At 44.2% G+C, this 25,232-nt stretch overlaps 1 protein-coding gene across 5 annotated transcripts in view; it reads left to right on the plus strand.

The window, feature by feature from the left end:
• The window catches only part of TRPS1 (transcriptional repressor GATA binding 1), a 326,129-nt gene that overhangs the window by 88,728 nt on the left and 212,169 nt on the right, over nt 1–25,232 (plus strand). For 3 of the 5 annotated variants that reach the window (XM_084848919.1, XM_084848917.1, XM_084848916.1), the window contains one exon: nt 11,853–12,982. In XM_084848919.1, coding sequence (XP_084705045.1) covers nt 11,853–12,982 — 1,130 coding nt within the window. The remainder of the gene's footprint in view (nt 1–11,852; nt 12,983–25,232) is intronic. The other 2 variants (XM_084848921.1, XM_084848920.1) reach the window with 1 other exon arrangement.

The raw sequence follows: 25,232 nt of genomic DNA on the forward strand, positions 1-25,232 counted from the left end.
ATTCCTCCATATGAAATAGATTTTTCAAATCCCTCCTGCTGGAAAGATGCACAAACTGTCTTACTGCTTCTTCACTTAACAGTATTTTATTCCATTGTTTTTAAAGCTTAGTCCCAGTGAAAAGAAATGGATGACGTTTAAATGCTAACCTTCCTTTAAATGAATTGACATATGAAAGTGAGTAAGGAGCCAGTTTTGATACAACTAGTAGCCAGCCTAATGCTCCCTCCTAGCCTTTGGGCTGATTAAAAAGTTACAGCTTTCAGATGGAAACAGCTGCCAATATGTCTGCATGATACCTCCTTAACATCTGGAAGCTCGCAAGTTTATGGGTCTGCCAGATCATGAAGAGAACCTCTGTGATTACGCATATGCTGTTGTGGAGTCTCCATACTATAGGCCTGCGTTACAATGCATGTGTGGAATTGCTGTCAAGTGTTGGCGTTTCCGTGGCTCCCATTGCTGCAGCTTTAATAAATGTTTGAACAGGCCCTTACGATGCTAGTGCCATGCTGAAAACAAATCGCCTTGTGGGCTTGTCTATGTGTAACTTTCCCTGAGGTCTTAGTCTCTTAATTTACTGTACCTCCATCTTTGACTGTGTGTTTGTGGGATGAAAGAGAGATTGTAGGGAGTGTTATTGCTTCACTTGCTGATCTCCTAAAAGGTCAATGGTGGCCAGCTTTTTTGGAACGGGTGCCACCTGGCAAGTTGAAAGGATGAAAGACTGTGCATTGACATTAAAGTACATATACATGGTCTCCCTTAGTGTAGTTTTGCCTCCAGCCATCTGCGTCAGACAGTGTAGGGCTTGACTCTATGCCATAGCTAGGCATATGGGCCTGTCTACTCCTCCCCAGATAGGCCACAGAGTCCTGCTTCCTGTGCCACTTGTAGAATGGTGTAGGTTTTCTTTTTCTGTCAGTTCAGAGTAGGGATGGGTAAGAATTCTGTTTCAGTTTGTTTTTGTTAAGACTTTACCAACATTTGCTCATTTCTTCATATTTGGCATAGAATGAATTTTAAATAAATAAAAAAGAATGTGAGAGAAACCAAAGCTGACAGATTTGTCCAACCGGGCTTAGTGCTGGTTGGTGCTTAGTTCTGGCTTTGAGTCATTCAACCATGTTAGTACTTAAGTAGGGTGCCACCCCTTTTGAGGGAGGGGACAGGCTCCTCATCCTTAACAGCTGCATGGCAGGCAGATACAACATGCGCCTTTCCATGCTGAGAATAGCTCTGCTTATTGAATTTGACTGCTGCAGATGGGTGAAGATTTTGATTGGGTTTGCATAGGAATTTACCAAAATTCACAAATGTCTTCATATTTGGGATGGAAAGAAAGTGAGACTTAAAAAAGGAATGTGGGAGGAAGTGAAATTGACAGATTTGTCCATTCCTATTTCAGACTGGTCTAATAAATTTGAAGTTGTGCCTTTAATTGGTGACATGAGAGAGGTTTGACATATAAGGCAGGATATGAGTTGGCTAGTCACCATATAGCATTGGAAAGTAGGGCTGAATATTCAAACAGTATGTAGGTGGTAAGAGGAGAATTAGGATTATGTGAATTGTTTTGAGGGTAGCTGGTGAGTGATACGTTCTTGCGTCCAATGGGATTAGAATAATATATGTATTCATATCTGATTCTATATAGGCATTATTTATATCAGCACTTTGTCCTCTTCCCAATCTGTAGCATATAGATCCAAATTAATTTTGCAAATGTGCATATCCATTTGACTGCCAAGGCCACTTCAGGTTATTCCATTCATGCTATATTTGTGTTTCTGCTAATCCTTTTTGCACAGAAGCTTCTTTATTTTTCTTTTTTATCTGATGATTCTTTTAAGTATAGTTTGTGTTGTGTGAAAAATTCCTTTTTTCAAAACATTTAGCATACCCATCTTACCTTTTCATAGATGGTACATTCATTTTGAACTATCACAAAATACTCAGTGAAGTGCAAGCCCAGCTGCTGGTAATCCATTACATCCCAGAATTCATTTAGATTTTTATGTTAATTGTAACAGGCAACAAAATAGGACATACTGTAAATAACTACTTCTTATCTTGATAATAATGTAGAAAGGCATTACTTTGGGTTGGTGAATTATCTGCACTGGCCATTAGGGATGTTAGAGAATTCTGCCATGGATCTCAGTGAAGCCAAATGCCAGTGCATTCGGCCCCCCGAAATCCGTGGTGGAATGAAGCCCCCCGCCCCACCACCCCGCGAAAGGCACGTGAAATGGAGCACTTACGTGGTGCCATTCGCACTACTTTGCGAATGGCAGCCACGTCTGTGGCCGCCATTCACTTCACCATTTAGGCCGTGATAGGCTACGTAAGTATTTACTATCACGGCTAACTATCACGGCTAATGCAGGGATGCCATTTGCGTCCCTGCGGAGGGAACGCCGCCATTTGCATCCCTGTTTTGTTTGCTGTGATAGGCTATGTAAACATTTACGTAGCCTATCACGGAAAAAAAAACGGGCGCAAATGGTGTAGCGGCCGCCATTTGCGCCCCTTTCTTCGCCGTGATAGGCTACGTAAATATTTACGTAGCCTATCACGGCCAAAAACATGAATGCAAATGGCGGCCGCCATAGCTGCCGCCATTTGTGTCCGCAGGCTCCAGACGCCTGCGAATGCACCTGGCTGGTGGCTCCGCGGAGTTGCTGCAGAGTGGAGCTGGCCAGGTTAGGATTTCAGGGGGAGGTGCGGAGCGCCTCCCCCCCCCCGCAAATCACCCCTGCGAAAAGGTAAGTGACTTTTGTACATCCCTACTGGCCATTGGGTAGGATTACACAAAATTACAAAAATGAATAAAATAGCTGCTTAAGGGCGCAATCCTATGGCCACTAGTCAGTGGCTAGACAGCCATAGAATAGTCTGTTTCTGTGAACCAACCTCGGAACCTGTGCTCCGAGGTCGCTTCCCAGAGAACCAACCTTCCCCCCCCCTCCCACGCTGCCTCATAGGCAGTGAGGAATGGCCCCGCAGTCCGCGCTTGGAAGAGGAGTGCAGAGCAGTGAGAACGGGGCGTTCTGGGGTGGGGAAGGTAGAAATGCTGGTACAACACATCCAACGTGTCGTCTGGCAGCTCCCTCCCCTGCTCCGCCTTCCCACGGCTAGACAGCCAAAATTGGCTGTCTAGCTGCAAATGCAGGGCAGCCGAAGCACAGAGTGGATGACCCCTCCGTGGTTCTCTTGCCCTGCATTGGATAGGCAGTTACCTCCAAGTTTGGAGGCGGCCACGTATCCTGGTAGGTGTACAGATGTGTATGGATTTGGTTTGTTTTGGTGAGGAATCCGTGGGGTGGGGAGGCAATCTATTCCTCCCCCTGGAATCCTCCAGAGTGGCTCCGCTCCACGAGGATTCGGGGGGGACGACTGGCTTGGGGGCCACTTACCTTCCCTCCTGCCAGCCAGAGCCATTCACCTCCTCCCTGTCCCTGCCAATTGCCATGTCTTTTCTTTTCTTTGAAAAAAAATGGTGATTGGCAGGGTGTGCCCATAGACTTAAACGCAAATAGAGCTGAGAATCTTGTGTCTAAGTCTATGTGTCCATAGGTTTATACGCAAGATCCTCGGCTCTATTTTGCATATAAGTCTATGGGCACATCCTGCTGATTGCCTTTTTTTTTTTTTTAAGGAAAGACATGGAGATTGGCAGGGACAGGGAGGAGGCGAACGGTTTGGGCTGGCAAGAAGCAGCCAAGTGCCGTTCCGCCTCCAGTCCTCCTGGAGCGGAGGTGTGTGGTCCCGATCCGCTGCAGATTCCTCATTTGAATCTGCAATGGATTTTTCTGACATCCCTAGCTCCCTTAGATATTCTTCAGTTTTGGGATAGAAACTAGCAGTTTTGATGTGGTGCAGACTTACCTGAAAATAATTTAGATTTGTGTCAATATTAACCTTCCCAATTCCATTTGGTACCATTTTTTCCCGGGCTGCTGTTGCTTCCTCCTTCTTCAATGGATCTCACCAAAAAGAGCATCACGCAGGGAACAGAATGATATTACAGTGCTACCTAGCTACTCACATTTGGCAAGGTGATGAGGACACTGAGAGCAGGTGAGGGCAACTGAAAGTGAGGGAAATGTGAATTAATAAGTGAATATTTTTATAAAGAATGTTGAAGAATTGTCAAAATAGGAGGAAATTTCGACACTGCCAAAAAGATTTCTTTAAAAAAGTGAGTAAGCTGAGCTCTAAAAATGCTGCCATTAACAGCTTCTGGGCTATATAAAAAGCCATTTTTATGGTAATAAATGATAGATGAAAACAATGAAAATGCAATCAGGCATCTCGTATTAGCTGGCGTTTTCACACACATTATGGTTGCTTCTCAAATATTGGGAAAAGATGGTGATTCTTGTCACTTGAGATTGACCAAATGTGTTTTTGTTTGACAGCTGAGACATTTGTCTGACTTCCATAAAACAGTGAAAACAACAACAAAACTGCATGTTTGGGCAGACAATAGAAATGCATCCAGCCATTCACAAGTAGAGGGAGGAGTGAGTCATCCTTTGCTTTTCCTGACACAAGTCTTGTTTCCTGTGTAGAGAAAAGTGAAGTGAGAAGCAGTCTCAAGGACATATTTACCACAAAACAAGTTATTTCTTTTACTTTTAATTCTGCAGACTAGTTTGCCACTTTAGATGCAATGCTGTACATGCAGTGTACATGTCCTGAGCAGGAGGGCACTGTTGCATTCATGTCCTGTTTGTAGGCTTCCCATTGGGGCACACCTCCTCTTATGTTCTACTACACTAATATTTCTATTAAAGGGCAGTGGCAGCCTCATGTGTGATTTTTTTTTTTTTGTCTTAAGACTTTTTCAATATTTTGGGGTTTTTTACAGTGAGATTAAAGTTGAAATTCTTTTCAGGCTTGTGTGGCATTTTCTCAATACGGAGGGAGCAATCTTATGGCTGCTAGACAGCGGCTAGACGGCCATAGGTTATGCTGTTTTCCAGGAACTGACCTCGGAGCCTGTGCTCCAAGGTCGGTTCCTGGAAAACTGACCTCCCCCTACGTCTGCTTGGCCTCAGAGGCAGCGCAGAAAAGCCCTGTCCTCTGTGCTCGGAAGAGGAGCGTGGAGTGGCTGAAAAGGCCACTCCACGTTCCGGGGTAGGGAGAGAGGATCTGCCTGTATGACGCATCCTATGTGTCGTACAGCAGCCTCCTCTCCTGCTCGCCCCCGCCCCCCCATGGCTAGACAGCTGAAATCGGTTGTCTAGCAGAAATAGCCGGGCAGGAGAGGCACAGAGGGAATGATCCCTCTGTGCTTCTGCTGCCTTGCTTTGGATAGGTGGTCGCTTCCGAGTTTGGAGGTAGCCATCTATCTAGAGAGGATTGCGCCGTAAGTGTTCTTTATTCTGAAGAAAGTCAGCTTCAAAGAACATTGTGGATGTTTCTTTTTTCAGAATCCTGCAGCTCTCTGGGATTTATTTATTTATTTATTTATTTGATTTGTACCCCACCTTTCTGCCAAGAAAATGGCACTCAAGGAAGCTTACAGCCTTTATTACTGTAATAAAAGATATACATTAAAAGTTAAAACCATATCAGTAACACAATTGACATATTTTTAACTTCGCACCCAACCGACCCACTTACATGCCAAAAGCCTGCTTGAACAAAAAATATCTTTGCCTCCCAGTGGAAGAACAGCAGTGAGTGAGCCAACCCAGCCTTCATCTGCAGGTAATTCCACAGCCTGGGAACAGTCACCGACAAGGCTCTGCCTCGTGTCACAGAGACGTGTCTCTGAAGGCAGCAGTGATGAGAGAAGGATCTCTCTCGAAGGCCTTAAAACATGGGCTTGCTTGTATGGGAAAAGGCAGTCTTTCAGGTAGCATGGTCCCAATACTCCACCTTTTTCATTGTTGTGTGCTTTTCATTACATTTTTATACCGCCCAATTGCCAAAGCTCTCTGGGAGGTTTTTGCAATCTTGCACACAACAAATGCTGGTAACTACAGCTTGTTGACACTTCTACAACTTATCCAGGAACCCACTGGCGGATGTTAATCTAGTATCTAGCTATCATTATAGTGAACCAATGTTGATGCGTATTTTATTTATTACATTTCTATACCACCCAATAGCCAAAGCTCTCTAGGTTGTTCACCAAACAAGACTAAAGAGAGTTCTGTAATCTGGAAGGAATCTGTCTCCCTCTTCAGGAGACTGTTTGTACCTTGTCAGGTGAGGCTATTCTCTTGAGTGCTTTCAGTAAGAAAAGTCCATTAAGCCACAAAGAAAGGAGCCTTTTCTATGGTGGCACCTTGCCCTTCTGAGGGAGATTGACTGGCGCCAACATTATATTCCTTCAGGCAGCAGGTTAACATGTTTCTGTTTGCCTGGGCATATAAGTGTTTATAGTTGATTTGTATTGTGGTTTTTTTAGCTGGTTGATGAGTTTTCTTTTAATTCCTTTCAGTTCTGTGAATTGATGTTTGGTTTTTTATTAGATTGCATGTACATTTTTATGTCTGTAACCTCCCTCCCCCCCGCAACCTACTTTAATGGTGGAAATGTGGCCTACAGTTTTTCTTAAATAACGAAATAAGAGTCATCACACTACACATTACGCTGAATTCTTAGCTGGTAGCTCTCTTACGTGTTTTTGTTTTGCTTGAAACTAAGCAGGGCGGAGGCCTAATCTGAGTCAGGACTTCAGCAAATGGGGAGGGAGGTCAACATTCTTCCCTCCCCAACTGCAACCTCCCCTCTCAATTCCTCCCACATGCAGCAATTAGCGCTATTAAAAACAAAGTCCCTACTGGTGCCAATGGGAGCTTTTTTTAACTAGTGCTAACTGCCTCACTCAGGGGAGGTTTGGAGGAATTCACAGCTGGGGAGAGAAGGATTAAACCCCCTCTCCCAATGCACTGTATTACCCCCTCCCCCGCTTACTTTGGAGTAAAACAAACATAGAGAGCTGTACACTAAGAATTTAAGGTAATGTGTGGTTTGATGCCTAAGTAAAGGTGTCCCCAACCAGTCATGTCCGACTCTAGGGTGTGGTGCTCATCTCCATTTCTAAGCCGAAGAGCCAGCACTGTCCGAAGATGCTTCCGTGGTCATGTGGCTGGCATGACTGAACACTGAGATGCACGGAATGCTGTTACCTTTCCCGCCGAAGCGGTACCTATTTATCTACTTTCAATTCTTGCTTTCGAACTGCTAGGTTGGCAGAAGGGTTTGATGCCTAGGAACCCCCAATTCAACCAACCTGAAAAGGGAGCAGCAGTTTCTATTTCACCATTTGGCAAATGACAGAAGGGGGGCAATAGAGTTCCGCTTGGCCTTATAAACAACCCGAGTGCCCCCAGGCTCCCGTTAGTTTCAGCTAGCATAGCCAGTGGTCAGGAATGCTGTAGTCCAAAGCAACTGGAGTGTACCAGTTTAGGGAAGGTGCTTACAAAATGTCAGACTTAGGGATAGGTGAGAATTTCTTTTCAATTTGATTTTGATACGAATTTACCAAAATTTGCATATTTCTCCATTTTCAAGATGGAAGGAAGTTGAGAGTTAAAGAAAAAAAAAAATCAAATGTGGAAGACGCCGATATGGCCACACTCGTCCGCCCAGGCCCAGGCCTTTGAGTGTTTAGTTCGTAGAAGTCTGCATTTTAATCCCCGTGTATTCAACTATGTTTGTGGTGCCATTAATTAACTGAGTTAAGGTTGTCACCTCTTTTTTTTCTGACAGGTCCCTCATCTTTAATGGCTACACTTCGGGCATTTCATTTCATTCATTACATTTCTATACCACCCAATAGCTCCCCATGGCCCTCTCCATTCTGGCATTAGCTGTATCTATTGAATTTGGCCTGGGTGGATGGTTGAGAATTTTGTTTCAGTCCAGTTTTGATCCAAATTTCCCAAAATTCGCAAAAGTCTTCATTTTAGAGATGGAAAGAACTTGCGATTTAAAACATCTGAATGCAGAAGGAAGCAAAACTGGCATATTCGTCCATCCGTACTCAGACTGTGGCCTGACTCTTCCTGCAGAGCAACCCATTTACTTGAAAGAAGACTGAGCAGCTCACAGACTGACTGTTCATACCTGTTTGCCCAGTAACGCGGTGCTTGCTTTTTTTTCAGACCACCAGCCTAGAAGTGCCAGCAGCAGCTGTTATGACATTTAGGCAACACTTACACTAACAATTCTAAGCAGGTTTTTAGGTAGTTTAACTCAATGGAGCTTTTTTCTTTCTTTTTAACCCCCCCCCCCTTTTGTGGGGAGGTGGGTGGATGTGGAATTTTGGGACAAAAACATGTGGGGCTGGGGGAGAGCTTAAACATGTCTCTCCCGAAGCACCACAGTCCTGATCCGAATCAGAGCCACACATGCTTGCAGGAGAGTAAATAAAAGTAATGGAACTTTTAGTTTGGCCTTAAGACAAAGGGAGTTTAGGAGATTCGAGAGCAGCAGTCAGTGGCATGGGATTGGTTCTCTAGACTGTAGAGGAGAGGTAGGCAACCTGGTGCCCATCAGAGGTTTTGGACTCCAGCGCTCAGAAACCCTAGCCAGCTGGGATTATGGGTGTTGTAGGCCAAAACATCTGGAGGGCACCAGATTCCCTACCTCAGTTGTAGAGAACCTAGAGCAGTGATCGGGAGTGTGTGGCCCTCCAGATGCTGTTGGACTGCAACTCCCACTAGCCCTAGGCAGCATAGGCAATGGTGAGGGATGATGGGAATTGCAATCCAACCACTGGTTCACCATCCCTGATCTAGGGGATAACTTGATTCTCAGGACATGAAGAATCCTAGGCTAGGGTGCCAGGGTCTCATCACAAACTGCCTATCTTTCTCTCTCCTAACCAGTGCCTCTGCTAATGCAGGAAATATCAGGATCTGACCCCAGGGCACCTGGCTTGAGTCTTGTGGCACCTGATGTTGGATTGAGTGGTTGTATAAGGGCTGGAAAAATAATTTAAATTTTTAGGAGCCAGCCATGAAACATTTAAGTACCAGGAATTATTGAAATCCCCTGGCGCCAGCCTCCTGTTTTAAGGAGTCCAAGCCTCCCGAGACCTGGTTTATTCCATTCCCAATGATTGTTTTTTGGCCATTATTTAGGATGCTTTTATTAACTTCACAATGGAAAAAAAAGTCTTAACCAGTTTATTTGAAATCATGTTTACTTAAATAAAGGGGCCAAAATCAACTCTTTTTGGAATGCCATTTAGCAATTTATTGACCCACCACGTGGGCTCTGTTTAGCTCTTCAACGTAAGAAGTATAAGCACCGTCTTTTCTCCAGCTAAATGGCTAAAGGCGTTTATATTACATGCATTTAAAAAATGTTTACATTGCATGTTCTGTATGCATCTGAATCTTTCCATATGGTGCAATTCTGAAATGAACAGTGATCACGTGGCTCCTTTATGGCACAGCTGCCAGAGCAAGGGCTGTGGGTGGGGAGGAAGAATAACTTTATTTGCCTAATGTATTTTGAGAGAATCACCTAGAAAAGTAGTGATTTACTCTGCAGTTGAGGGACTGAAAATCTGTTCTTCCACTATGGAGTGTGCACTGAAAATTTATAGTCTTTCAGTATGGGATAAAAATCCAAAGAGGTGCAATTGCTGAATCCCAGCCTCCTGTTACAAGTCTACTTATTAAGGAGAAAACTGGAGAAGCCGGTGGGTGGATTCCAGTGTGTATTGAGTGTTTCTGAAGGATTAATTTCTGGAAAATGGAGACCGTGCACATTTTTGCAGCCTCATTTACAAAAAGTAAAGCAGTTGATGACATTGTAGTTATGAAGGCGGTTTCCCCCTCTCACTTTCCATTCATACTTTGGCTTCCATTTATGCTTTGGCCCCTTTTGGTTTACAAGCCAGACTATAATCCTGCAGTGAGTATTGTTCCATTGATAAGAATAGGATTTTCTGCTTAATAGATGCTGGAGGATTGCAGCCCAGATGTCCAGGGGTAGCAAATGTTCCAGTGTCACAAGACATGTGTGTCACACTCGTGGGAAGGGCAGTACCATTTCCTATGCAAGCATAAGGTTTCGTTAATGTAAGTTTGAAGAGCTGTGCTTCCTACCTTCCACGAAATGGTGTTCATCGGATCATGAGAACAGTTACGCAATAAATTCCTAGTGATGTAATGTTTTCTGGACACAGCAAAGACTTGCTGTCCCTTGCTATTGTGGTTTTCCTATATTTTGCTAAATTAGGGCTCTTTCTTGAGGGACATCTACATTAAGAAACCTTGAGTGCTTGAATACACATTGTGTGACATTTTCTATGGGCTAAAATTAGTTTTAACTTGTTACCCCTCACTTGCAGCAGGCTGCAGTTAGCGTCTGCCAGAGTCTCTGTCTTACTAGTGATTTGGTTTAAGTCACCTCATTGACTTTGATGCATCTAAGGGTAAATGCAGACATTACCTCTTGACTCATTACCTCTCGACTCAACAGCCAGCAAACAAAACACTGTGCTTTCACAATGCCTTGGAAAAACTGACTATTTCAGGTCTACTTTTCTATACAGTTTTATCCAACAAGAGGATTATACCCAGTTGTTGAAGTGCACCCTAGTGCTGACCACATTTCTAGCACAGGAATGAAGAAAATCAAAGGCTAACATTGAGATTTTTTTTTTTTGCTCACACATCTGCCAGACTTCTCTCTCTCAACCAAAACCATTTATATTTGTGTACTGTTCTTAAACAATAGAGATATCTAGGTGTAGGGTTGGTATTTTGATGAAGTATTTTGCTCCCTCTGTTGCAGCTGATCTTAAAGTTCATGGTCTTGCTGGCTTCTCCTCACTTCACCTATGTGTTGTGGTGACCCCCAGCAGGGCTTCTGTCAAATTCCTGGGTCCTCTCCGTTCGCAGTCACACATTCCAAGGCACCAGGCTTCAGACTCACTACTTTATTAGTTAGCTACCAGGTTCTTTACAAATGCAAATCCTCAGAGACTGTCAGGCTACAAAAGAAAACAGTTACGCCAAACAATTACGAATATAAATAGAGGAGACAAGTGGGAATTAGAGACATTGCGCGCAGTTTGAACAAGAACTTGCCGGCCAGAATAACTTAGGGGGGGATGCCCCTCCCTTACAGTTGTGCCCCCCTACATAGGCTATCTCGCATAGCCAACCGGGTGGAACGTGTGAGCTCTGCCTCTAACTTTTCCCACTTCGCTCTGCGCTGGACTCTAGCATTCTTCATGTCACACCTCACACTCCTCCTCCTCCTCCTGCAAGACCTGGGTTCTCATGGGGGAGGAAACGGGGGGGGGGGGGGCTTCAGATTGAGCCATCTGTAGCCAAGTTCTTGAGAAGAACGCCTATCCATATCTGAGCTCACTAGGGAAGAAACCTCCCCCAATTCTGGCTGCTCTCATTCTGAGTCTGAGCTGCTATCTCACACACTCAGAATCGTTCCTGACAGCTTCCATCATTCTCCAGTTCTTATATCCATGCTTTATTCCTCTGTGTTTCTCAGTGAATCCAGTCCACGCGATCCCAAGAACTACCATGACTCACCCATCTACATCTAATACTCATTCCTTTGCCTCCTGCTGTTCCTTACTAGCTTGAGCACATGCCCTAGGCCTATGCCAAGGGATGTCCTACCATTGATTATTTCTGCAAAAATGGTATTTCCAACAAAGTGCTATCCTAGGCATTTGTAGGTTTGCCTAGTAAGTAGTAAGGGTTTATTTTGGGGATGAAAGACTAACATGAATATTCTGTTTCAGAGTGGTTTGTTGGAAAGTAAGCCCAGGTTAATATCCTCTAAGTATTCGTATTTTGTACCCTTTCCTGGGAATAAAAAATCCCTTCTTTCATCTCTTGTAGGTGACTTTAGGTGGGACCTTCATAGGCATTGGACGCAAAACTCCAGATTGTCAGGGCAACACCAAATATTTCCGCTGCAAGTTCTGCAATTTCACCTACATGGGCAATTCATCGACGGAGCTGGAGCAACACTTCTTGCAGACCCACCCAAACAAGATAAAATCCAGTCTCCCTGCCTCTGAATCCAGCAAAGCCTCAGAGAGGAATTCAAGCAAGTCCAGTCCTACTGTTCGATCGTGCGAGGCTGGAGATTTGGGAAAGTGGCAGGACAAGATCACCATAAAAGCCGGAGACGACACTCCGGTTGGTTATTCGGTGCCCATCAAGCCTCTTGAATCCTCAAGACAAAACGGTACGGATGCCTCCAGTTACTACTGGTGCAAATTCTGCAGCTTTAGTTGTGAATCCTCCAGCTCGCTCAAACTGTTAGAACATTACAGCAAGCACCATGGGGGGAGCCAGGCGGGGGGCCTTCACCCAGATCGGAATGACAAGCTCTCGAGGGGGTCGGTCATTAATCATAATGACTTAGCCAAAAATGCAGATGGAGAGTTAGCGGCAAAGACTGAGAAGGGCTCTAGCGTGGCCAAAAAGAAAGACTTTTCCAGCTCAGGAGTGGAGGACAACATGGTGACGAGCTACAATTGTCAGTTTTGTGATTTTAGGTACTCTAAGAGCCACGGCCCAGACGTAATAGTGGTGGGGCCTCTTCTTCGTCATTATCAGCAGCTACACAACATTCACAAGTGTACCATTAAGCACTGTCAGTTTTGCCCCCGAGGCCTCTGTAGTCCAGAAAAGCACCTTGGAGAAATTACTTATCCTTTTGCTTGCAGGAAAAGTAATTGTTCCCATTGTGCTCTCTTGCTCTTGCACTTGTCCCCTGGGATGCCAGGAGGCTCCAGAGTCAAGCACCAGTGTCACCAGTGCTCTTTCTCCACCCCTGATGTAGACGTTCTCCTGCTTCACTATGAAACCACACATGAAGCCCAGGTGTCTGAAGTCAAGCAAGAAGCAAACGCCCTGCAAGGGGTGGACGGGCCGCTGACTGTCAAAGAAAGCAAAGAACATTCGTGTACCAAATGTGACTTTGTCACTCAGGTAGAAGAGGAGATTTCTCGACACTACAGGTAAAAAAAGTGTGTGTGTGTGTGTGTGTGTATGTTAGAACATGTGCATTAGAACATTACAGCAAGCACCATGGGGTGAGCCAAGTGGGGGGCCTTCACCCAGATCAGAATGACAAGCCCCCGAGGGGGGTGGTCATTAATCATAATGACTTAGCCAAAAATGCAGATGGAGAGTTAGCGGCAAAGACTGAGAAGGGCTCTTGCCTGCACAGAGGACTAGTTCAGATGATTACCCAGCAGTCCATCCCACTGTATGGTAGAGGAAGGAGTGTTCGTTTTCCTCTGTATGCACATAAGGTAACATCTGACATGAGGACTTCATTTGTATTGCCATGGGTGTGCAGATTTGCTCTGATCTCTCCTCTGCCTTTGAAGGGAGAAGAGTCAGAGGGCCTACACATGTGAATCTCTTGCATTGTAGGCTGCCTCGCAGAGGAGGTGCCTGCTTCTTCATCTTGCGGAGGGGATGGGTGTCATGATTCCCTTAGCCCCCACTTCCCTTTAAATGCCCACAGATGAGAGGCTTCAGTCTGCAGCTTTTAATCCATTACTTCACAGGGTCATACAGATGCAAATTCTCAAGAGAAACTCTTCATCTACAAGGAATGCCTTCAGGGGATCCAAATAGAATTTATGAGAGTTGCCCGCTGTTTGAGGAAGGAAGCGGTCTCACTAGCCTAACTTAAGGGGGGGGGTCCCTCTCTCTAAGTTCAGCCTCTCATGCAAGGCCAATTGGGTAGACCATAAGTTCTGCCCCTGCCTTCTCTCTCTTTGCTCTGCGGCTGTGCCTGGCATCTATTAGGTCCATCTCCTGTTCGCTGCCTCTCACAGAGGGGGGTGAGGTGGGACCCTCAAACTCAGCCATCTGTACGTTTGTAACCTGAGAAGCCAGCCTACTCATATCTGGACTAGCCTGGGAACACACTTCCCCCATGTCTGATGGTTCTCCTTCAGAATCTGAACTGCTATCCCACTCCCTGTGCTCAGAAACACCCCTGACATCGGGCTAGGGAATGTATCAACTGTATTAGAATCTTCTCCAGTCGGTGAATAGGGAAACTGATTCACTCACACAATGGGATAGGGTCTGTGTATTTTCCCTCCTCCCAGATATCTTAGCTATACACTGTCAACAGTGTCTTCTGTCAACATGAATATCTCAGTCTTGGCACTAAGAAGGTCTTGGAAAGGGATGGGACTTGAGGGATTCACTGCTGTTTTAAGACATCAAAAGACTGTAAGAAATACCTCAAAATACTAGGAAGGAATTAGTTCTGTTTCTATGACTGTGAAATGAAAATCAGAATTCTGCTCTTAGGTCCGAAGATTCATCTGAAAGAATGTTATTGTTTGTGTCAAATAGTAGATTTATTAAGTTGGAAGCTTTCTTCTTCTTCTTGAAGATGGCCTACAACTCCAGTGTTCAGCTGCTGGGAGGCATCATATTTTCTGGATTGGCCACTCCTAATAATCACACCTCTCAATTCCGATTCCAGTAGTAGAATTAATAATCAAGTCAGTGTAGCCTAAATATGGAAGGTATGCCAGTGATGAAAAGGTTGGCCATAACCCGTCCAAGGTTAAAAGTGTTAAAATCTCCATGGGAGAATTAAACACATGCCAGTACATTACAATTTGTTCTGATTCAGTTTCTTTCCCACAGTTGTGCTTAAAAGAAAAGAAAAGAAAATCTAACAACTGATTTTTGTGTGTAGTGGGCCCCAAATGTTTTTTCAGACCCTGTTAAGAAATAGCCAAACTTTCATAATCCAAGAATGGGTATATGGAACTGATTATACTGGCTGCATTCATGCAGAATGATAAGCCAGGATTCTGGAGTATTGTGAACAAATTGTGTGCTTGTGCACACAGACCATTAGCTCCTGCTTTGCTCCTCTCCACTACCACAACTCTGGAACAAACTTGGCCATATATATATATATATATATATATATATATATCCCCTTCATGGATCACTGCCTTGTTGTGGCGAAGGGGCTTGCGTAACTCAGTGAAGCCATAAGCTATGCCGTGCAGGGCCACCCAAGACGGACAGGTCATGGCAGAGAGTTCTGACAAAATGTGGTCCACTGGAGAAGGAAATGGCAACCCACTCCAGTATTCTTGCCAAGAAAACCCCATGGAACGTGTCACAAGGCTAAAAGATATGACGCCGGAAGATGAGCCCCTCAGGTCGGAAGGTGTCCAATATGCTACTGGGGAAGAGCAGAGGGTATTTCCAAGTAGCGTCAGAAAGAGTGAAGCGGCTGGGCCAAACCCGAAAGGACACTCAGCTGTGGATGTGTCTGGCGGTGAAAAGAAAATCCGATGCTGTAAAGAACAATATTGTTTAGGAACCTGGAATGTCAGATCAATGAATCAAGGTAAGCTGGAGGTGGTCAAACATGAGATGGCAAGATTGAACATCGACATCTTGGGAATCAGCGAACTAAAATGGACAGGCATGGGCGAATTTAATTCAGGTGACCATCATATCTACTACTGTGGGCAAGAATCCCTTAGAAGAAATGGAGTAGCACTCATAGTCAACAAAAGGGTGGGAAAAGCAGTACTGGGGTACAATCTTAAAAATGATAGAATGATCTCAGTACGAATCCAAGGCAAACCATTCAACATCACAGTAATTCAAGTCTATGCCCCAACCACTGAGGCCGAAGAAGCTGAGGTTGATCGGTTCTATGAAGACCTACAACACCTTCTAGAACTAACACCAAAAAAAGATGTCCTCTTCATCATAGGGGATTGGAATGCTAAAGTAGGAAGTCAAGAAATCACCGGGATAACAGGCAGGCATGGCCTTGGTGTACAAAATGAAGCAGGACAAAAGCTAATAGAGTTTTGCCAAGAGAACATGCTGATCATAGCAAACACTCTTTTCCAACAGCACAAGAGGCGACTCTACACATGGACGTCACCAGATGGTCAATATCGAAATCAGATTGATTATGTCCTTTGCAGCCAAAGATGGAGAAGCTCCATACAGTCAGTAAAAACAAGACCTGGAGCTGACTGTGGCTCAGATCATGAGCTGCTTCTTGCAAAATTTCGGCTTAAATTGAAGAACATAGGGAAAACCACTAAACCGTTCAGGTATGACCTAAATCATATCCCTGATGAATATACAGTGGAGGTGAGGAATAGATTTCAGGGATTAGACCTGATAGACAGAGTGCCTGAGGAACTATGGACGGAGGTCCGTAACATTGTTCAGGAGGCAGCAACGAAATCCATCCCAAAGAAAAAGAAATGCAAGAAAGCAAAGTGGCTGTCTGATGAGGCTTTACAAGTAGCTGAGGAAAGAAGGGAAGCGAAAAGCAAAGGAGAAAGGGGAAGATATAGCCAACTGAATGCAGAGTTCCAGAGAATAGCAAGGAGAGACAAGAAGGCCTTCTTAAATGAACAATGCAAAGAAATCGAGGAAAACAACAGAATGGGAAAGACTAGAGATCTCTTCAAGAAAATTGGAGATCTCAAGGGAACGTTTTGTGCAAAGACGGGCATGATAAAGGACAAAGAAGGCAGGGACCTAACAGAAGCAGATGAGATTAAGAAGAGGTGGCAAGAATACACAGAAGAACTATACAGGAAAGATCTGAATGTCCCTGATAGCCATGATAGTGCGGTCACTGAACTTGAGCCGGACATCCTCGAGAGTGAAGTCAAGTGGGCCTTAGGAAGCATTAGTAACAACAAAGCTAGCGGAGATGACAGTATTCCAGCCGAGCTATTTAAAATCCTAAAAGGTGATGCTGTTAAAGTGCTGCATTCAATATGCCAACAAATCTGGAACACTCAACAGTGGCCACAAGACTGGAAAAGGTCAGTTTACATTCCAATTCCAAAGAAGGGCAACGCCAAAGAGTGTTCAAACTACCGCACAATTGCGCTCATTTCACATGCCAGCAAGGTGATGCTCAAAATCCTACAAGCTAGGCTTCAGCAGTATGCGAACCGAGAACTACCGGAAGTACAAGCTGGGTTTCGAAGAGGCAGAGGAACTAGAGATCAAATCGCCAACATTCGCTGCATCATGGAGAAAGCAAGAGAATTCCAGAAAAACGTCTATTTCTGCTTCATTGACTACGCTAAAGCCTTTGATTGTGTGGATCACAACAAACTGTGGCAAATTCTGAAAGTGATGGGAGTACCAGACCACCTTACCTGTCTCCTGAGAAACCTGTACGAGGGTCAAGAAGCAACAGTAAGAACCAGACATGGAACAACCGAGTGGTTCAAAATTGGGAAAGGAGTACGACAAGGCTGCATATTGTCACCCTGCTTATTTAACTTATATGCAGAGTACATCATGAGAAATGCCGGGTTGGATGAATCAGAGGTCGGAATTAAGATTGCTGGGAGAATTATCAACAACCTCCGATATGCAGACGATACCACCCTAATGGCAGAAAGCGAAGAGGATCTCAAGAGCCTCTTGTTGAGGGTGAAAGAGGAGAGTGCAAAAGCTGGTTTGAAACTCAACATTAAAAAAACTAAGATCATGGCATCTGGCCCCATCACTTCCTGGCATATAGAAGGGGAAGAAATGGAAGCAGTGACAGATTTTACTTTCTTGGGCTCCAAGATCACCGCAGACGGTGACTGTAGCCATGAAATTAAAAGACGCTTGCTCCTTGGGAGGAAAGCTATGGCAAACCTAGACAGCATAGTAAGAAGCAGAGACATCACCTTGCCGACAAAGGTCCGTCTAATCAAAGCTATGGTTTTCCCAGTAGTAATGTATGGCTGTGAGAGCTGGACTATAAGGAAGGCTGAGCGCCGAAGAATTGATGCTTTCGAACTGTGGTGCTGGAGAAGACTCTTACGAGTCCCCTGGACTGCAAGGAGGTCAAATCAGTCCATCCTAAAGGAAATCAACCCTGAGTGCTCATTGGAAGGACAGATAATGAAGCTGAAGCTCCAATATTTTGGCCACCTAATGCGAAGAGAAAACTCCCTGGAAAAGACCCTGATGCTGGGAAAGACTGAAGGCAAAAGGAGAAGGGGACGGCAGAGGATGAGATGGCTAGATAGCATCACGGATGCAATGAATATGAACTTGAGCACGCTCCGGGAGAGAGTGCAGGACAGGAAGGCCTGGCGTGCTATGGTCCATGGGGTCACGAAGAGTCGGACACGACTGAACGACTGAACAACAACATATATATATATATATATATAAACATGGTGCTTAAGGTAACTCGGGATTATCAATTCTAGGAAATAAAATGGACAACCCCCTGTCTTTTCATAAGTCATTTTTGTTTCCATGGGTCCTTCTACTCAAGAAAAGTTACTTCCTTGAGTTTCAAAGATTTAGGGTTGACTTAGGGCCAAACTAAATATTCTGCGTGATTAGCTTACTTTCCTAAGTAAGCGGTGTGTGTGTGTGTGTGTGTGTGTGTTACAAAAACAACAGCCCATCTCCATGAATTCCAGTGGAGATGTTTAAAAACAAACAACCCACCTATGGTGTGGGTGGGATTTCAGGACAAAAAAGGGAGGAGGAAGCTTAAATCCCCCTTCTCAAATCAACATGGTCCTGATCCAAATTGGGGCTGCACATGCTTGCATTCAACTAAGAAAGCCAGTCGCACATAGCTCTGCTATACATGATTAGCAGAACGTTTATTTTGGCCTTACATATTCATTTTTGAGGTTGAATATGTGGGGACAGTTACCACAAGTTATGTAATAAAGTGGTCTTGTGAATGGTACATCACCTGGTAGAATCACAAAATTGTCACATGTTACTATAATGCGATATGAGGGTACTTTCTTAACACCATTTCACATATAAACTAACGTTGAGCCCTTCTAGTTCAAAAATGGGGGTGTAAATTGGTTTCCCACAACATTGAGAAAGTTGTCTTACATGACCATCATGTTTGAGCATCCTGATGTTGACTAAATACCAAGAAGTCAAAGGAGGGATCTCCACCATCATACAGTCATTCCATGGAGATAAAAGTGGAAAGCACCTGGACATTGCTGAACAGTCAGCTGTATTGACTAGATCTGAGAGGCCCATAAAATAATGGTGCCTATTGCTCATATTTAATGAACAGCTGTGGCCCACACAAGCTGCAAGCTTCAGCACGTAATTCTGCTCTTCGATCCACGTGGGCTCTAAGGATGGTGTTAGGATTAATTAGTTAATGATTGTGAACAGCTTTGAAGATGAAAAGCGGTTTCTGTGTTGTAGGTGGTATGATAATTCATTTTTATTTTGGGAGCTCTGGGCCATATTGGAAATACACAGCAGTTTGACCACACTTTGAGCGGCCTGTCTTAGATTTGAGATGGCTCAGGTGACTCAAAAGATTCCCCTGTTGAGAGTGCTGTAGTTGACATTTTCGTCTGTTTAAATTAAGACGTCCCTTCCCAGGAAAAAGATAATAGTTCTTTATTCCCTGAAGTGGAATTTTAGACTATAAAGTTCATATTTAGACCTTTTGGTTATTGGCCTAGTTTTCAAAAGAACCAAGTGTTGTATAGTTCCCATTGACGTCAATGGTACATAATACTGTTGAGAGAGAAAAATCACACCACTTATTTAGGTGACTAAATATGCTTTTGGGAACCTAAAATTAGGCTCTTGAGCTTCAAAAAATCTTGGCTAGAATTCTATAAACCTTCTGGCACAACAAACCGGCATTTACTCCATATATATATATTTACGTATATTTTACCCAAAAAAGCATATGATGAACTCCTTTTTTTAGACAGTTATTCTGTAACATTTGTATGGGTATTGTTTTCCTTTTTCTTTCTGTGTAGCCAAGCTTGTTAATTGCATTTTAAGATAAAACTTTTTAACAGCATTGGTTTAAAATAGATTAAAATGTTAGGATCAGTTCACTATCTTGTTTTCAGACTTTTATTTGGCTAGTACGTATATGTCAAGAGTATCCAGAATTTTCAAACCCTTTGTCAAACTGAGTCTCCTGAAAATGAGGAGGAAACATTTGGTTCAGGACTTCCTTGAGTATAAATACCCAAGAGATAGCAAGGAGATAAAGATCATATTTTCTTTGCAGATAATCAGGAGGCTTAAGCAGGAAACAAGGTAGAGATACTGATTTCTTTAGCAAAATAATAGCAAAATCCTGTGCATGTCCATTCAGAAGTAAACTTCTTTGAGTTCAATAGAGCTTACTCCCAGGTAAGCATATAGAGCAGGGATAGGGAATGTGTGGCCCTCTTGATGTTGTTGGGTTACAATTCCCATCATTCTCCAACCACTGGCCATGCTGACTGGGGCTGATGGGAATTGGAGTCCAACAACATCTAGAGGACAACATGTTCCGCACCCCTGGTGTATAGGAATGCAATCTTAAGGAGCCAGTGTGGTGTAGTGGATAGAGTGTTGGACTAGGAGTCAGGAGATCTGGGTTCTAGTAGCCATTTGGCCACAGAAGCTCACTGGGTGACTTTGGGCCAGTCACAGACTCTCAGCCCACCAACCTCACAGGGTTGTTGTTGTGAGGACAAAATGGAGAGGAGGAGGATTATGTATGCTGCCTTGGGTTCCTTAAGGAGGAGAAATGGCAGGATATAAATGTAATAAATAAGGAAGGCACTTGGGAGTAAGACCCATTGAACTCAATGAACATGTTTGGGAAGACATATATAGAATTGTGCTGTAAATGAATAAAAGTGCATGGCTGCAGATCACTTTACGTGGGGTCTATAAATGTACTGAAATTCCTGATGGAGAGGGATTTAATAGTTTTTAAATGAATTTCCCTGTCCCTTCAGGAAAGATTCCCTGTCTTGCTCCTTTTCTGTATTTCTCTCCCCATTTCTGTATGTGTGTCTTATTTCTCTTCTTCCCCTGCCCTCTTTGTCTTCGTTCTTTGCCTTTTCTAGCCTGGTGAAGATACAGTATTTCTGATCTCCCAACCATGGCTAGGGATCAGGAGTGAACTGTGGCCTTGTACACCTTCTTCTCCTTCCGCCTTTCTCCCTTAGCAAATTTCCTTCTCCTGCCATGGTGTGATATGGCACAGGGTTCCATCTATGGTGATGCTAACCACACTTAATGGTAACTATAACTGTTATGGTAATCAGAATTTAAAACCATTTGAAATTCTTACAATGGGATTTTGTTACCATTAACCGAGGTTATCACCAAAGCAAACATGAAACCTCACCTCATTAAAGCACGCTATGAAAGTGAGGGGGAAACTGCACAGGAGAGAAGTGGGGAAGGAGATTAGAACTCGGGGTGTTGTTGTGATTAAAATCGGGTTTAACTCCTATTAATGTTTTCATCTAATATTTAGAGAGCTCAAAAAAAGATACATGGATACAAGTGTACCGCTGCTCCCTCTATCAGTCTGGGAGTACTGCTTTTGTTCCTCAAATTCCATATTTCTTCAGCTAATTTCATTTCCATTTTTTTGTGTTACCAACTCCACCCTCTCATCTCTCTTTCTCCCCCTTCCTCTATCTCACTGTGAGTACCACTGCATCCCATTCAAAATGGGCTGTTAGTGTTCATCCAAAGGCTGATTTCCAGTGATTTCAGTGCTGTTTAACTCTTGCTGGATTCCGAGTTTTGAACTGAGGAGTCTGAAATAATGATCCTCTTAGATGAATTAAAAAAGAATGGCCACCTCCTATAAAGTCATTCTTGATTTATTATAAGCATTCATATAGTGAACCCTCTAAAATCTGATATAAAAACAGCACAATCAGGGCAAATCCATATTGCAAATGTAAGCAACTTTGAAAATGTTTAATTGCCATAGTGCCTAACAGAGGTGGACACAATGTAGATCTCCAGATGTTTTGGACTTCAACTCCCAGAAGCCCCTACTAGCATGGACAGAGGTCATGAATGCTGGGAGGTGAAGTCAAAAACATCTGGAGATCTACTTTCTGCCCATCCTTGATTTACAAAGAAGACTTGGAATTGTGATGATGTAGATATCCGTGAGTTCTTTGGTAAAGATCTCACTAGCCTCCCACACATTTCAGAAGGTCTCTTGGCTAGGAATTATTGGCACAACATAATTTTGAAACTGATTTATATTTATAGTGTAGACAAATCTGAGGCAGGAAAACAGGCACTATCTAATGGTGTTCCTGTATTCACACATTGAAAAATAATAATAGAATCATAGAATAGTAGGGTTGGAAGGGGCCTACAAGGCCATCGAGTCCAACCCCCTGCTCAATGCAGGAATCCAAGTCAGAGCATCCCTGACAGATGGCTGTCCAGCCTCGTCTTGAATGCCTCCAGTGTGGGAGAACCCACTACCTCCCTAGGGAATTGGTTCCATTCTCGTATTGCTCTAACAGTCAGGAAGTTTTTCCTGAAGTTCAGCCAGAATCTGGCTTCCTGTCACTTGAGCCCATGATTCCGTGTCCTGCACTCTGGGATGATCGAGAAGAGATGCTGGCCTTCCTCTCTGTGACAACCTTTCAAGTACATGAAGAGCCCTATCATATCTCCCCTCAGTCTTCTCTTCTCAAGGCTAAACATGCCCAGTTCTTTCAGTCTCTCTTCATAGGGCTTTGTTTCCAGTCTCCTGATCATCTTTGTTGCTCTCCTCTGAACACTCTCCAGTTTGTCTGCATCCTTCTTAAAATGTGGTGCCCAGAACTGGACACAGTACTCCAGATGAGCCCTAACCAGTGCTGAGTAGAGGGGAACTAGTTCTTCCTGGGATTTGGAAGCTATGCTTGTATTAATGCAGCCCCAAATAGCATTGGCCTTTTTTGCAGCCACATCACATTGTTGGCTCATATTCAGCTTGTGATCGACAACAATTCCAAGATCCTTCTTGCTTGTAGTGCAGTTCAGCCACATATCCCCCATCTTGTAACTGTGTATTTGGTTTCTTTTTCCTAGGTGCAAAACTTGGCATTTATCCCTATTAAATGTCATTCTGTTGTTTTCTGCCCAGCGCTCCAGTCTATCCAGATCACTTTGAATTTTGATTCTATTTTCCAAAGTATTACCTATCCCACCCAATTTTGTGTCATCTGCAGATTTGATCAGCATTCCCTGCACCTCCTCCTCCAAGTCATTAATAAAAAATGTTGAAGAGCACTGGGCCCAGGACTGAGCTCTATGGTACCCCGCTTGTTGCCTTTCCCCAGTTTGAGAAGATCCCATCGATAAGCACTCTTTGAGTCCGATTCTGTAGCCAACTGTGGATCCACCGGATCGTTGTTTCATCTAGCCCACTTTGAGCTAGTTTGCTCATCAGGATATCATGGGGCACTTCGTCGAAAGCTTTTCTGAAGTCGAGGTATATTATGTCTACAGCCTTCCCACAGTCCACAAGGGAGGTTATTTGATCAAAAAATGAGATCAGATTCGTCTGGCAGGATTTGTTCTTGACAAATCCATGTTGGCTTCGAGTAATCACTGCATTGTTTTCAAGGTGCTTACAGATGGATTGCTTGATCATCTGCCACAGAATTTTCCCAGGGATTGATGTCAGACTGACTGGTCTGTAGTTCCCAGGTTCTTCCTTTTTATCCTTTTTGAAGATAGGGACAACATTAGCCCTCCTCCAGTCATCTGGCACTTCACCCATCCTCCATGATTTCTCAAAGAGAATAGACAGTGGTTCTGAGAGTTCTTCTGCCAGTTCCTTCATTGCTCTCGGATGCAGTTCATCTGGCCCTGGAGATTTGAACTCATTCAAAGTAATTAGGTGTTCTTTGACCATATGTCTATCGATCTCAAGCTGCAATCCTGCCCCTTCAGCCTGTACTTCGCCTTTGTCAGGGGGGTCATAGACCCTCTTTTGGGAGAAGACTGAGCCAAAGTAGGAATTGAGCACCTCTGCCTTTTCTTTGTCATGTGTTATCATTTTTCCATCCTTATTTAATAGCTGAACAACCATTTCTTTCCTCTGTCTTTAATATGCACGTATCTGAAGAAAGCCTTTTTGTTGCTTTTAGCATCCCTCGCTAACCTCAGCTCGTTCTCAGCCTTAGCCTTTCTGACACCGTCCCTGCAATTCTGTGCTACCTGCCTCTACTCTTCCTTTGTTGCTTGTCCTTCCTTCTACTTCCTATATGTGTCCTTTTTTTGTTTTCAGGTCATCTCTAAGCTTTTTGTGAAGCCACATTGGCTTCTTCTGCTGTCTTCCACCTTTTCTTCTTGCTGGAATGGTTTGTAATCATGCCTTTAGAATTTCCTTTCTTAAAAGCTCCCACCCATCTTGGACTCCTTTTCTCGCTAGCGTCGCTTGCCATGAGACCTTACTGATCATTGTTCTGAGTTTATTAAAATCAGCTTTCCTAAAATCCAGGGTACGCATTTGACTACACTCAGCTTTTGCTGCCCTTAGAACCAAGAACTCAAGTATAACATGGTCGCTTTCCCCCAGAGTTCCTGTAACTGCTACTTTATCAACTAAGTCATCTCTAGGGATGTCAGAGAATTCCACCAGGAATCTCGGTGAGGCCGAATGCCAGTGCATTCGGCCCCCCGAAATCTGTGGCGGAACGGCCTGCCCCCCCTGCCCCCCCGTGGATTCCCCCTGGGACGAGACTTACCTGGGGCGGATCTTCCGGGCAGCAGTGGCTCCGGCGGCGGCTGCGGTGGCTGGTCTTCTGACTGGCTGCCGCCGCCGCCATTTGTCTTGTAAAAAACAAAAAACGATGTGATAGGCTACGTAAAGATTTACGTAGCCTATCATGGCTGGGTTAAAAAAAGCAAACAAAAAATGACGTGATAGGCTACGTAAAGATTTACGTAGCCTATCATGGCTGGGTTAAAAACAAACAAACAAACCGTATACGCAAATGGTGGCAGCTATGGCTGTTTGTAGGCTAAATCGGTGAATCAAAAAGGGATGCAAATAGCGCCCGCTACGCTATTTGCGTTCCCCTTTATTTTCGCCGTCATAGTCTACATAAATATTTATGTAGATTAAGACAGCCAAAAATAAGCAACGCAAATGGCAGCGGCTGTAGCCGCCGCCATTTGTGTACGCGGGTTTTTTTTTTTTTTTTCCCCCAGAACCCTCCGCGGCCGCAAATCTGGCTGCAGGTGTCTCTGGCCTGGCTGGGCCTGGCCGGCTGCTCCACGGAGCTGCCACGGAGCACAGCCGGCCGCGGAGGATTCCAGGGGGGAGGAACGGAGCACCTCCCCCCCCGGGCGAGGATTCTGGGGGGCGGGACGGAACGCCTCCCCCCCAACATCAACATAATCCGCGGAAAGGTAAGTGACTTTCGTACATCCCTAGTCATCTCTGTTGGT

This window comes from Heloderma suspectum, chromosome 4 (assembly GCF_057233095.1).
Source record: "Heloderma suspectum isolate Gila_16-S chromosome 4, 16-S_ref, whole genome shotgun sequence".
Classification (NCBI taxonomy): Eukaryota; Metazoa; Chordata; class Lepidosauria; order Squamata; family Helodermatidae; genus Heloderma; species Heloderma suspectum.